At 43.5% G+C, this 14,906-nt stretch overlaps 1 protein-coding gene across 10 annotated transcripts in view; it reads left to right on the forward strand.

The window, feature by feature from the left end:
- ANKS1A (ankyrin repeat and sterile alpha motif domain containing 1A) overlaps nucleotides 1-14,906 on the forward strand; it is a 178,878-nt gene that overhangs the window by 56,607 nt on the left and 107,365 nt on the right. For all 10 annotated transcript variants that reach the window (XM_045074733.1, XM_045074735.1, XM_045074734.1 and 7 more), the window contains one exon: nucleotides 13,606-13,686. In XM_045074733.1, coding sequence (XP_044930668.1) covers nucleotides 13,606-13,686 — 81 coding nt within the window. Of the gene's footprint in view, nucleotides 1-13,605; nucleotides 13,687-14,906 lie in introns of those variants that run through there.

Genomic DNA, 14,906 nt, shown 5'->3' on the forward strand with positions numbered 1-14,906 from the left:
TGTGTGTGTGTGTGTGTGTGTGTGTATTTGCAGGTTTTATTCTAAAAGTAATGCATACCTCACCACCCCAGAACGCATCGATCTTAACAGTTTGGTATGTAGCCTTCCATGTATGAGCAGAGGCTTAGAAAAATACACCATGAAATGAGATCATACTCTACATACTGCTATGCAGGTGCATTTCTCACTTCATATATCTTGCGTGTTTTCTCATGTCAGCACGTATATACTGACTGTTCTCAATCTTGAGAATGCCTTGCCTCACTTGAGATACTGATGCCAAACCATTATATTTTAGATTTCCAGTGTAAAGGTTTTTTCACATACATTCTCCCATTTATTCCATAAAATAACCCTCTCAGGTTAGGGGTAGGGCAAGTGACATCTCCATCTGACATAGAGATTAGGTGATTTACTAGAGATTCTGCAGCTAAGATATGTCAAGGCTTTACATATATGGGTCAGTTTTATATGTGGGAAAAAAAAAAAAAACCTTCAACGTTCAGCTTCCATGTGAGCTACATTCATAATACCGTTTTTGTCTGTGGTGCTTGGGGTATTTAGGAAATGTATGTGGTGTAGATGGGACCTGGAATCTGCTAATAAATTTCATTTGAGGCTTTCATCCCTTTTGTGTGTATTACTAACTTCTATATTGAAATTTTCTGTCGTTTTAATTTCCTTAAAACAATAAAATAGTCATCTTGAATACCTTAAGATTAAATGAATTCAGTTGGTTTGTATCTTCCATTATAATGTTGATACTTTCGATAGCTTAAGTAATGAAGTTTGTCACTAATTGGATTTCTGGAAATGTTAATGGGAGGCTTTCAGTTAACTACCTCTACTCATTTCCCTCTGGGACCCATTTCTTACCTACAACACAGGGCCTCTCTCTCAGCCCTCTTTATTGGTTTCCTCTGACCCTGGCGAGAAAGAAAAAGAGTGAGACAACCTAAATGAGGAGTGAGGGACGTGAAGCAGGGTGGAAATGAGAGAATATGAGCTATGGGGGAGTCATATTATTCAGGAATGAGAAAAACAGTGGGGAGAGAGAGGTGTTTCAAGAAGTTGCATATAGCACCGTGGTTAAGATTTCGGAGTTAAACCCAGGATCACCCATTCCAGCCTTATTCCCCTGGGTAACTTATTCACCTCTCTACTTGTCCATTTCCTAGGGTTCTCCAATAGGGTTCTGGTGAGAAGTAAATAGTATGTTATTTAATCCACTTCATTGAAGTATACTTGGGTCCTGGCAAACATTTAATGTTAGCTGTTGTTTCTAGGCCTTTTAGACTCAAAATTTCCAAGAAATGGGTCTCAAAGTCTGGATGGAGTAAAGTGACCATATAATTTTTTGTCCAGGCCAGGATGCTGTTAATAATTATTCTGGGACAATAGATATAAGCTAAGATTTATGGTTTCCCAAAGGCAAAGGCATCTTTGTCCCCAAACATGACTGATTAAAGGTACCTTGCCTTCCTACATCAGCCCAGTGAAGCCTCTGGACTTTGACACACAGGAGAGCAGGTTTTTCTTATAGGCTCTTCTTCAGACACACGCATAAACACACATACACTCACTATTTCTTTCAAGGTAACATGTTATTTAGTGGAATGAACGTCTATTTAGTAAAATTTGTGTAGTACTTTTGATCTAAGAAATAACTTGACAGGATATTTGAGTTCTTCCAGTTCCTGTAATCTAAAAACTGCCATACCTCTCTTTGAGAAGCTCTAGGCCCCCTCCTGCTGCGAGGTGTCCATTTCTCTTCCTCCCTGAGCCATCCGCGTATGCCAGGTACAGTGCTCTCTTGGCAGTGAGCATCCAGGGGCAGACGTGGTTGTTTGTGTTCTGGTGAGAAAGACCTTCAAATCATGACAGAGAACACGAAACCAAATTGTAATGAGGGCAGAGTAAAAGCAGCTCCTGAAGAGCCAGCTGTGTCTGGCCGGGGAAGGAAAGGAAGGAGTTCCCTGAGGAGGAGAGCTTTTTGCTCATGTTGGATAGGAATTGAAGAGGTAAGTTGGAATTGGGGCCGTTGAGGAAGAGGCAGGAAGGAGCCCAGTCTTCCAGGACAGGAGACCTTGAGTGAAGAAGGCAGAAAACCACAAAGTGTCTGCTTTTCCAAGATCACACACCCTCCCTGCCTTCTGCAAAGTATGTTGTCTTGCTGTTGGAATGCCTTTCATCCCATCCTTCCTCCGTGTTCCTTAGCATTGGCATAGTTCTTTTAGAACACATGTCACTTCTCTTGATAATTGTTTCTGTGTCACTCAAGTTCTTTTGAGCAGGGACTTGGTCTTTCTTATTGCAGCGTGCCTAGACTAGCACAGCGGCGTTTTCCCTTCTTTCTCTGGGTGCCAGATACTGTGTAGTTGCTGCTGGGGAATGTGGCACAAGACAGACGCTGTCCCTGCTGTCACAGAGCATACAGGCTGACAGCAGTTTTGCTCTGTGACTGAATGCATTGCTGGATTCACCAGTGAGAATCAGAATTTTGAATTCTGGAGGTCATTGTCATGCAGTTCAGTGGTACCTTTTTTGCAGGCATGGAACAGAAACAGGGTTAAGAAGCTATGTCAAGGTAAATTGACTCATAGAGAAGATAAGCGCCCCCTGCCAAGTAATCATGGAAACCATGGGGGAAATAGGGCTTGTAGAAATTTGATTTATACATTGGTCCTCATGAATACCATGTAGGAACAGCAGAGAACTCCTGTATTGGTGTTCTCTGCGGGGTAGCGTGCCTCCCACATGGTCACGTCCATGTCTGTATGAAACAGCAGTCTCGCCGTGCACCCTTTCACGCTGCTGCTCAGATTCCTCTTCCCTGCTGTAGGCACTGGATGGGGAGGCTGCGCTAGGCTTGCCTAAGGTAGCAGTGACTGAAGATAGTCGTTCCTATGGTGACTGTCCAAGGGCTCACAGTCTCCCCCACTCTCCAGCAACTTGCAGCCCTACATGTGTGTGGTGTTGGGTGTGTCCATACCAGTTACCAATTAGAAGCAGAAGGACCAGGAGGAGAATGCTGTGGAGAGCAGGATGGAATTTAAGCAGTGTGTCTATTTTGGGCACCTTTGTCCTTGGCAGAAGGCAGGGAAGCACTCTGCTGGCTTTGTGGACCGAGGATGCCATCCTTCCAAGTTGATTGTGTGAGTCCCATCAGCTCTGAAGTTAAAAGGGCACATTGCCTTTCTGCTTGTGTTTTCTCTCATGAGGGAATAAACCAAACCCTTCAGAGTTGCTGCCTCTCATCATGCTCGAAGCACAAAAACACATGGCCGTATTGGCGGGGGCTCATCTGTCACATAGTGGCAGAATCTTTTCTTATGTTCTTACTGGAAGGCCATGGATGCACCCCAGCATTCCTTTCCAGGAAAGCAGCCATTTCCAGCTCTTAGCTCTCTGTACCTCTTTCCTCCATATTTTGGATTAGTACGCTTATGCTGCTGTTTCTTGGTTTTTAAGTTTTAGGCATCCTCTACCAGTCTTTGTTATGAAGAGGTTTTAACTTTGTTGCACTCTTTCAGTCCACTGCCTCTCCATCCTTGAGATGGTTCACAATGTTTAGTTCTGCCAGCATCCCCTGTTTGTATTACTAAGGCTGTTAGTACTATTCACCTGCTAACCCAGTTAGTATACTACAGTCTGATCTTTTTTTCCCGTATAATACATGAATTGCCTCTCTTCATTGGTTTTCTGAGCTTTCAATGCCCAGCTCACTCTTGATTCCCAAACTACAACCACAGTTTTGAAGTCCTTAAATGTTTATTCTCCACATCCCAGGCCGACATATCCGTTGACCTTGTCAGTTTCATTTTCTCACGCAGGCAGGCCCCTGGAGCCCTCTGCTCTCCAGCCATGCTTCAGGCTTGCTGCATGACTGCTCTCCTTTGCCTTTTTTTGGCCCTGTTTCCTGGATGCCGGTCTTCTTCTTTCTTGGTTTGCTCATTTATTTGGTAGAGCATATCCTCCAGTCACTTCCTGATAAAAGGGTGTGTGGGAGGTAAAATTTGAAACCCTGCATGTCTAAAAACATCTTTATTCTCTTTTCACACTTGACTGATAATTTTTCTGCTATAGAATTCTAGATTGGAAATCACTTTACCTCTGAATTTTGAAGGCATCGCTCTTTTGTCTTACAGCTTCCAGAGCTGCTATTGAAAATTCTGATGCCACTCGATCCTTTGTGTGTGAACTTTTTTCTCCCTGGAAAATGTGTTCTCTTTATCCCGTGACTTCTGAAATGTATTCTGAAATTTCACAGTGTGCCTTGAGGGGGATGGGTCTTTTTAAAAATTATTCATTGTACTAAGCATGAGATAAACTCTTTCAACTGGGAATTCATATCCTTCAGTTCTAGGGGCATCTCTCAAGTTGTTTCTTTGATAATATTCTCCTCTCTGCTTTTTCTCTTTTCTCTGGAACTCTTGGTCTTCTAATCTGCTTATCTTTTCTCTTATATTTCCCATCTTTTTCTTTGGTTACACTTTCTGGGAGATTTACTCAGATTTATCTTCTAGTTCTTTGATTGTGTTTTTATCCCTACTATCATTTTTTAATTTCCAAAACTTTGCACTGATATTGCAGTTCTTTCTAATCCTGTTTTTGTGTGATAATGGTTTGTTGTTGTTGCTGTTGTTTTGGGTTAAGATTTTATTTGGTTTTCTGTTTCTGTTCCTCTGAGTCCCTTTTTTTCTGTATGGTGCTCTGTCATTTCATGCTGAACACATTCCTCGAATGTATAGTCCTCTTTGGTTGTCATTTTCATTTAAGAGCGGGTCACTAAAGAGCCAGTTGCATAGTCTGGGTAGAAGTAGGAAGAACTTGCCAAGGATGGCTTTTATATCATATAGGGTGATTGGGCTGGACCCCACTTGCTTTGATGGGGAGTCTCCCAAAGTCAAGATCTATTGAATTGTTCTGTGGAGTGCTTGGTCCAGCCTTCTGTTTGGGGGTGGGGATGGGACCGCCAGCATTCTGGGAGCAGAGCTGAGATCACGTCCTTCAGGATCTTTTAGGGCTTCTGTTTTCAGTACAGTGCCTGCCTCTCTGCTTTCTGCTGTTCCTGATGTCACCAAGGCTGGAGCCCATCTAATTCAGTTTCTTCACTGAATAGATCCACATTCTCCTGCCTGGACATGGGGAGTCATTGTCTACAAGCTGCCCTCGATGGGACCAGAGATTTAGTGGTCTGATGCCTCCTTATAAACAGAATTTGTATCAAGTTCTTGTTTTCAGCCCTTCTTTATCCCTGGCCTCATGTTACCACCTGGTACCTCTAATCCCTGAGCCTCCTCAGGGTACATATGTGTGTGTATGTAGAGGCTTCCCAGGGTTTATATGTGTGAAGGCCAAAAAGGCATCCCCTCGTATGGCCACAAGGTTTCACTTTCTCAGTTCTGCTAACTTCTCTACTTTCCATTTTCCAAAAATGTTCTCTTTCTCCTACTGCTTGTTTCCACTTGCATTTTAATGGGGTTCAGGGCTTAGCAGAAATAAAATACATGTACACTTTTCCCCAGTTAACTAGATTTTAGAGGCGGTTGCACTGTTTTGGAGGTTTTGTATCTAATTATTTCATGTTGGTAAGTTTTGTCTTTTTCCAAAGATCATAAGCTTCTTTGACAATGGGGACTTGTTATCTCTTGTTTTAAACCTCAACAGTTAACTATGTAGAAGGCATTTTAGTAAGGATGTGTCAAATTTGTTTGAGTAAGATGAATTCTTTTTAAAATAAGACTGGCTTTGGATAGTGTTTCATTGTGTTGGAAAACTGCCAGCCCTTCCTGAGGTTCAGAAAGAAATCTGCTTTTGCAGGGATAACTCAGAGGAAAACAGTGAAGGCCTTTGGCAGAAAAAGGCTGATGAGACAGACTCTTTAGACTGTAGTGATTTCATGAAACTGGATAGAAAACTTCTCCAAATCTCTCTTACCCCTCATGTGTCTTGCCATTGCGCTCTCTTCATAGAGCCGGTGCTAGAGAAGGCCCTTTCCTGACTTAGTGCTCTGAGAGTCTTTAACCTCCTGAGAATCAGTGCAGGGGAAGACCCACAGAACTCCAAGTTGTTTTCTCTCAACAGTCAAGTCCAAGATCCTAGATAAACTGGAAAAAAACATGCACTAGCTGTCAGACATGGAGTTTTGTTTTAGTACCACATGAATTAGCTGTATGATGATTAGCAAGTCAGTCAAACTCCAGTTTTCTTACTGATAAGATGGAGACAACACTATGTACTTTCCTACTGCATAATATGGTGGTAGAGGTCAAGTATGGGGAACTTGCATGCATGTAAACACTTGAACATTATCATTTTAAACTATGTAACCAACATAGGGTATTCTGGACCCTCATATGCACCTGCTGACTGGACATCTACATGTGGGTGTCCAAATTCATTTCAGCGCTGTCTAACCCAACGCAAAACTTTCTTTCCCTCCCCTATTTTCCCCCCTACCCCACAGCATCACCATCACCAAGCAGGGTAACCCCAGTTTTCTTCCAGAATTTACTCTCTGTCTTCTGAATTTTTCACTTCTCACCCACCTTATGCCCCCACCCTCATTTAGTCACCAGATCCTGTCTTTTCTGTTGATTCAATCCTTTTTCTTCTTTCCTCTTCATGACTGCCTTCGTTCAGGTTCTCACTTCATGCCTGAATTTTTGACTTCCAGCTGAGCTCCTTGGATCTAGTCACACTCTTTTTCCTCTTCATTGTCTACACAACTGCTTAGCAGAATTATTATTATTTTTTTTCAAATTCTGAAATATATCAGGCAGTCACAATAGCATGGTGAATAACCAAGTAGCCGTCTAGGCTCCCATCTCCCAGCTGTCAACAGAAGGATTTCTCCAAAATATACATCTGATTATTCCCCACTCAGAACTTCAGTGATTTCCAGGACTCCCTTCCTCTCCTTGCTTACATCCACCGTCCTTTCACTTGTGTGCCCCAGCCACTCACAGTTAACTTGCATGTGCCCCAGTTTGTTGGGACGACGTGGGACACCTTGAATTTAGGTGTTTCCTCTTTGTTTCTTTGGTCTGGTGGATTCCTTCTGAGCTTTAAGGTTCTGCCCCAATATCTCCCCTTCTGCAAAGCCTCCCATATTTCCATTTCCCTATAAGCTACGCTTTGCGCACTTCCTTTTCCAGAATGTCACACACTGTTTGGTCTTTGTCGTTTGTTTACTTGTTTGACTTCCCCACTCAAGTGTGGAGACTGGGTAGCACCCTGGCATATGGAAGATAGGGCATAAACATTTACTGAATTGAACTGGATTGGGCCCTCTGCCGGCCTGTTGAGATGCCACGACTTGTCTGTATAAAGTTATCAGTTAAGTAACTGGGCAATCATGTGACACATAGGGACTGCTAGCAGAGAGCCGCTTTAGGTTATCATTGGGTCCTGAAATCGGATTCTGTAGAGTAGTCACAGATGAAAATGACTAGGCAGTTCGGTTCTACCTTAGGGTGCTTCTGTCTCTGTGTTTTATGGGCAGACATCTCAAATGCAATATTGGTCTATGCCCCATCAAGAGATCGTTGCCATTTTTAATGGCCACAGGTATAGTGAGTCATAGAGACCATGTCACATTTAGGTAGCAGGTTGGTAAAAACCCAGTATTAGAAGTTGCATACTGATGGCCCTAAGCCAATTCCCTGCATAGTGCTGTGCTCTTGAAAACATGAGGGATTTCCCTAAAGAACTTAAAATATATGGTGTGGATGAGCGGCATAAAGAATTCACAGTGGTTCAAGGTCAAATATGATAAATTGGTCAAATATAAATTTGGTCAGATAAGATAAATTTATCATAATTCATCGAATATGATCAATTATGGTGAAGGTGTCATCGATGATCTGGAAAATCTGAGATGGGTGAGATTAGTATCAGCCCGTGCAGTCAGGAAAGGTGTCAGGCCCCAGTGTGTATTTGAACATGGGCTTCTTTCTGGGTCTAGAGTAGGTGTCTCCATGTGTTTTCTGCTGTTCTTCTTGGTTTCACAGAGACTTCAATAATTTTACCTCAGGTTTGTGCCTGAGTTTTGCTAGATCCAGAGGGTGATATGTAGATTTAAATATGGGTGTTCTCGATGGACAAACGAAATTTAGGTATCAGGAACCCTGGTTCCCTTTTAGAGATTTAGTGTCGATCAACATGGTTTGAACTTGAGAGTCTATGCCCCTTCCTCTTGCTTGGCAGGTGCCGCCCCTCTTCAGTATGGACTTCGTGTCTTTCCCCAAAGCCCAGCCTATAGCTGAAGCTCCTTTGGGGGGCCTCCCTAAGCCTGCTCCCTGCAGGCAGAGTGCCCTGCTTCTCCTCACTCTCCAGCCTCATGCCAGGCCTGCTCCTACTCTGGCTGCTGGCATCTGATGTTCTCTCTACCTGTCCTCCCTAGACACCCACACTGCTCTTTCCTTCACTTTGTTCACCTCTCTTCTCCAGGGTCGCCTTTTTAGAGAGGTCTCTCCCGAGGACCTTATTTAAAGTGTCGCCCCATTACATTTTACTCTCTTACTCTGCTTGATCTGTTTGCTTTGTTTCTTTATGTCATGGACCGTTGCCAGCTACCATATTTCTATTTATTTGTTTATTTGCTCACTGCCCCCCCCCATTCAAGATTCACAAAGGCAGAGACTTCGTCTTTTCCCATTTGCATTCCCAGACCCTGGAACAGTGCCTGGCACATAGAGGGTACCCTTGACTTATCTATTGACCACATGCACAGGCAGCTCTCACTCAGCACCTGTCACATTGTACAGAGTGGGCTGTGTCTGTATGTGTCTGTATGGCTGGCCTGATCTTCATCATTGCCTCCAGATCCAGCCTGCCACCTGCAGTGGATCAGGGTGTAGTCAGTTTGTAAATGGACGGAGAGAGGCCCTTGAGGTGGGATTCAACAGCCACAGGTTCTCATCAGCCCTGTTCCTCCTTGCCCTCCGGTGTCTTTAGATGCCTTCTCCAAACGTAGGTGCTTCTGAGTCCCAGATGGCACGGCTTCCTGTGCTCAGCATCATGTCTGTGTGGTTGGGTTGCTGTGACACGTCTTAGGCTTCGCAACCCTAATGCTTTATCTCCTTGAGCCACTGAAGCACTGGGGAGCCTATCACAGTAGGATTTGCAGATGCAGAGGAAGATCTGAAGGACTAAGTCACTTGTCCTACAACTGACAAGTGGCGGAGGCAGCTAATGAGCACCTCAGCTCTTAACCTGGGTCCTGTAGTTGCTTCCCGTGGGGTCGCTGGAACCCCTCGGAGACCTGTCAAGGGTGGAGTGAGGGTTTGTTCTACGAATCAAGGGCAGCAGTTGCATGTCTGTACAATCTCTGTAGGTTAGACTTGGTTGAAGAATCTCCTGGGCTGTTTTCCTTTCCTCTGGTTTTCTCGGCAGTTTTTGTTTTGCTTTTGTTTGTTGGTGAGCAGTCCTTATACATTTACTGTCTTAGAAAAACCTATTAGGACAGCTGTGATGTAGAGGAAGACCCCGATTGTCAAAAGCTCTTTTCTTGGGCTGCCAAAAAGGAAGAAACTTGGGTGGAGGGGGATATGACTACCATCCTGTGTGAAGCGAAAATTCTAAGCAGGGAGATTCAGTTCTCTGTTTTCATTTAGGTGTTATTTAATATATTCCCCATTCCCCCAAATTTCTAGATGGGCGCTCAGAGGAAATGCTAGTTAGAGAAAAAGCAGGGGTTGGGGGGTTCGACCTTACTGGTTGGAAATGTTGCAACTTTATGCACAGAAGGCCTTGTCTTTCTTCCTCGTCTTTTCAGATTATTTTGAGGGTGTTTTAGTGCTGGTAAAGGATATCCAAGTGGTGGTAAAAGAGAGTGAAACAAGGCTTGCTCAGTCTTGCCTTTTTTTTTCTTTTTCTTTTTTCTTTTTTTAAAGTGAGGGCGGTTTAAGTCTTAGTTTTCAGGTTACTTTGGGACCTGGCTTGAGATCACTGCGGAGCTAGCAGATTCCTAATGGAGTCCTCAGGGCGGACAGACCTGTGCTCCTGACTGCCTGACCCAGTCCTGGTACTTTCTTTTTCCTGGCTCCTGTTGGTGTCTTCTCGTCATCTTGCTGTTGGATTGTTATTCCAGTGCTGTACCACTACATCTTTACCTTCCCTTGTCATCCCAGTTAGATCGTAAAGTCCTTGTTCAGCCAAGTGCCAAGAGCTCTATAAACGGGAGTTTGGGATCTGCCACTGCTTTGGGGCCAAGAATTTGTTTTTTGATTCTTAGTGTCACCTCTTTTTTGATAGAATGACGATGTTTCATCTGGTGGGTCAGTTTGAAAATGAGTGTGAAAACTACCTCCTAGTTTTTCCAGACCCGTTTTCACTTTCTGTCCTTCTCTTCATTGCCAGATTAGAGGCATACAGTTTTTGATCTAGAAAATGAGGTTATTGTACACATGTGACAGACATAATTGCTTTTAACTCTTTGTTTGGAGGGTGCTGTAGGAATCCCAGCTCAGTGGAGGGTGGGGATGTCGGGATATACCTAAGGCTTCTGACTCTGTCACCCGCCTGCTTAATGGACAATGAATGAATAGCCTGGATACCTCAGCATGTGTGTCTTCTCCTTTCACTTAAATTTTGTCTTCAGATTTTAAACTGAATGTAGACCGCTCATTATAGTGGCCCAGGTCACATATATACAACCATTTAGCAGTAACAGTTTTAAGTTTTTTTTTTTTTTTTTTAAGATTTTATTTATTTATTTGACAGAGATCACAAACAGGCGGAGAGGCAGGCAGAGAGAGAGGAAGGGAAGCAGGCTCCCTGCTGAGCAGACCCAATGCAGGGCTGATCCCAGGACCCTGAGTTGGTGACCTGAGCCGAAGGCAGATGCTTTAACCCACTGAGCCACCCAGGCGCTCCCTTCCCCTTTTTCTTTTAAAAAATTATTATAAAAATACATGAATGCATCCTCATTGTGTTTTAAACAGTGTGGTGGAATACTGAGCGGAACACGGGAGTCCCTCCTCACCATCTGTAGTGTCCCCCAACACACATTGCTTTCCCAGAGGTGACCATTGGCAATATCAGCAAGCACTCTGCCCGTCACCATCTACCATATGGGCGTGTATGTACACACTTCTAAAGCAAGGGCTCCTGTTTTGTGTGCTACACAATGACCACTTCTTTTTTTTTTTTTTTTTTAAAGATTTATTTATTTGACAGAGATCACAAGTTGGCAAAGAAGCAGGGAGAGAGAGAGGAGGAAGCAGGCTTCCTGCTGAGCAGAGATCCCAGTGTGGGGCTTGATCACAGGACCCTGGAATCATGACCTGAGCCGAAGTCAGAGGCTTTAACCCACTGAGCCACCCAGGTGTCTTAACACAATGACCACTTCTTTTCACTTATCCATAACACAGTATGTCTTGGGAGAAATCTTTCTAAGTCAGGACACATAGGTCCAACTTGTTTTCTTCCCTTTGTTGTGGTTGTTGTTGTTAATGGTTATGTAGGAATTCATCGTATGGGCATACCTGGTATTTAAGTGCCCACCTGTTGATGGAAATGAAGTGTTTAGTTTTTGCTCTCACAGTGAAGCAGTCCTGTACAAGCGTGTATCTTTGTGCATGTGTACGAATGTCTCTGCTGAATAGTTGCCAGGAAGTGGAAATGCTGGCTCAAAGTAAATGCCTATTTTTGGTTTGGTGGATGCTGCCAAATTGTCTTCCCAAAGGAATTCACCAGTTCAAACCCATGCCAGTGGTATATAAGAGTGCTTATTTTCCTCGTCTTTATAAATACTTCTTATTCTCATTTTTGTCAGTCTGGTTGGTGTAGAGTAGTGTGTGGTTGTTTTTGTTTTAGATTTTATTTTTAAGTAATCGCTGCACCCAGTGTGGGGCTCACTCTCACAACCCTGAGATCAAGAGTCACATGCTCCATTGACTGAAACAGCCAGGCACTCTTAAACAGCTTTTTTTTTTTTTTTAGATTTTATTTATTTATTTGAGAGAGAGATAGTGAGAGAGAGCATAAGTGAGGAGAAGGTCAGAGGGAGAAGCCGACTCCCCGTGGAGCCAGGAACCCGATGCAGGACTCGATCCTGGAACTCCGGGATCATGACCTGAGCTGAAGGCAGTCGCCCAACCAACTGAGCCACCCAGGTGTCCCAACAGCTATTTTTTTTTTTTTTAAGATTTTATTTATTTATTTGTCAGAGAGAGCACAAGGAAAGCAGCAGGCAGAGAGAGAAGCAGGCTTGCATCTGAGCAAGGAGCCTGATGTGGGGCTCGATTCCAGGACCCTAAGATCATGACCTGAGCCAAAGGTGGACACTTAATCAACTGAGCTACCCAGGCATCCCTGTACAACTATTTTAATATTTTTCTTTAAGGAAAAAAATAAGACACTTCCTTTACATGGTACAGCGTACTTACCTCACACCAACTGCCAACAGTAGAGTCATTCTCATTAAAAGCAAGAACAAAACAACATTGCCCTCTACTACTTAATATTGTTTTAGAAGTTCTGGCCAAGGTGTGCCTGGGTGGCTCAGTCAGCTGAGGGTCTAGCTCTTGAGTTCAAGTAAGGTCATGATCTCAGGATCATGAGATCAAGTCCTGCATTGGGCTGTATGCTGAGTCTGGAGTCTGCTTAAGATTCTCTCTCTCTCAAAAAACAAAACAAAACACAGCAGCAGCAGCTCTGGCCAGTGTAGTAAGGTGTGAAGCAGAAGTAAGAATTGGGCTTTGAGGATTAAGTTAGATGACACTTCTGCTTCCTAGTACGGTATTTCTGATTCAAATAAAGCACTCAAGTTCTAGATCTTGTTATTTTCTTTCTTTCCTTCTTTCTTTCTTCTTCTTTTTTTTTTTTTTTAAAGCAATAAGACATTCAGAAAGAAAGCCTCATTGTCTCTTACATCTTAACACATGTGCCCTGGTGCTTTTATTAATGTGGGTTCTTTCGTCTTGGTTCTGGCTGGTTAAATCATCCGGATTATCTGTAGGTCTGTGTTGAAGTCTCTCTTAAGTCTTCAGTCACCAGAACACCACCAGAAGTGGGTGTTCAGTACCTGTGACTGACTGAATGGTTGGTTCAGTGATATTTTTGATGACCTTTCAGTGAAGTGTTCCAACAGTCCCGGGAGTGTTTAGAGTGAATAATGTAGTTAAAATTGAGAAGGGTACATGGGGTACCTGGCTGGCTCAGTTAGCATGCAACCCTTGCTCTTGGGGTTGTGGGTTCGAACCCCACATTGGGGGGAGAGCTTACTTAAAAAAAAAAAAGACATGAAAGAAAATGTAATACTTCACTGGCTTATTGTAGAGCAGAATTCAAACATATGCCTAAAGAGAAAATGGATTCAATTTTTAAAAATTAAAAAAAAGAAAAAGACGACAATGGTACAGAAGAGCAAGCTTTTAAACGCTTACACCATTATCTGGACACCTGTCCACCTGCTGAGCAAATGCCTGCCTATCATGGGGGTTATGCATTTCTGTAGTAAAGAGCTGCTGTCCTTTCTCAGGAGTCATGAAGATATAAATAGTTTGGTTCATCACCACCAAGAACTCTTTTCTAAGCAGTTAGCTGGCTCTGAATTTGGTTTGAGACTTCAGTCTTCTTTTTTCTTTCCCCCCATAGCATCTGGAGAGGGCCCAATGTGAACTGTGTTGACAGCACCGGCTATACACCACTGCACCATGCTGCTTTGAATGGCCATAAGTAAGTATCCATGTGCTGTATTCCCGCCCTACCCTCCAGAACTCAGGCCTTTGGATCGTCTTTTTTGATTTCCATACAGAATTACTAAGCAGTAATGTTGAGGAACAGCAAAGAGCAAAGGAAATTCAGTCCATCCAAAGTTCCCAAGTCTCTTGTTAGGATATAATTTAAGCACCCTTCCCTACTCCTCTGCCTATATACCTTCAACCAAAAGTTAAATTTTACCTTTTCTTCTGTTTGTCCTTTTCTTCTTTAAAGCGGCACAATGCCCTGCAGTGATCTGCTTGTGAAGGTCACGTTTGGGACAGCCAGATATAAAGGGGCTGGATAATCTCTTAGGTAACCAGCACCTTTGTAACCTGAAGATAGACTGAATGGTCATAAGAAACTTCCCTTCTCTTAAAGTACTTATTTATTTACTCTTTTGGCTTGCCACTCTTCCTCATACAATTAGCCTGGTAGACAACAAGAACCTTTTTTCAGGGGAAAAATACATGATCATATGGCCTATTTTTTTTTTTTTTAATTTTATTTCTTTGTTTGACAGAGAAAGAGAGCAAGCTCAGGAACACAAGCAGGGGGTGTGGGAGAGGGGAAGCAGGCTTCTACCTGGGCAGGGAGCCTGATGTGGGGCTCGATCCCAGGACCCTGGAATCATGACCTGAGGCGAAGGCAGATGTTTAACCATCTGAGCCACCCAGGCGCCCCTGTACGGCCTATTTAATTCTCTCTAGGTATTGGTTAGTAGTTGATGGGTGGGATTTGCATGGAAAGTTTTCTGCAGAAGCTGTGCTTTGGGGGGGTGGGAGAGAAGATGACATAGGTTTAAATGGTTTGGCAGCCTTTTCCAGGGGGCACTGCCCTCCATATGAGAGAGAATGTGATGGCCCAGCCCAGAGGCAGGCAGAGCCAGGGAGTACAATGAGTGGATTTGCCAGGATGTGGAAGAATGGAACCCAGAGTGTAGCAGCACAGAGCGTGGTAAGGAGAGCTTGAGGCATCATGCTCTAGGAGATAAGAGTAGAAGTTTAGTTTTCATAAGGTGGGATTATCGGAACCATTTTGGATTTTGCTGAGCAAGGAACAGGGCCCTCCGCCCCCGGTGGTATTCTGTATCACCTGTACAGTGTTTAGCTCAGCCTAATGGAGTCTGTTGTGCCTGAAAGAGGTGGTGGTTGTTTCCTTCTACATTAAACTTCTCTGAAATATATTGAATATGA

Source organism: Mustela putorius, unplaced genomic scaffold, assembly GCF_011764305.1.
Source record: "Mustela putorius furo isolate JIRA1106 unplaced genomic scaffold, ASM1176430v1.1 tig00000135_pilon_pilon_pilon, whole genome shotgun sequence".
Classification (NCBI taxonomy): Eukaryota; Metazoa; Chordata; class Mammalia; order Carnivora; family Mustelidae; genus Mustela; species Mustela putorius.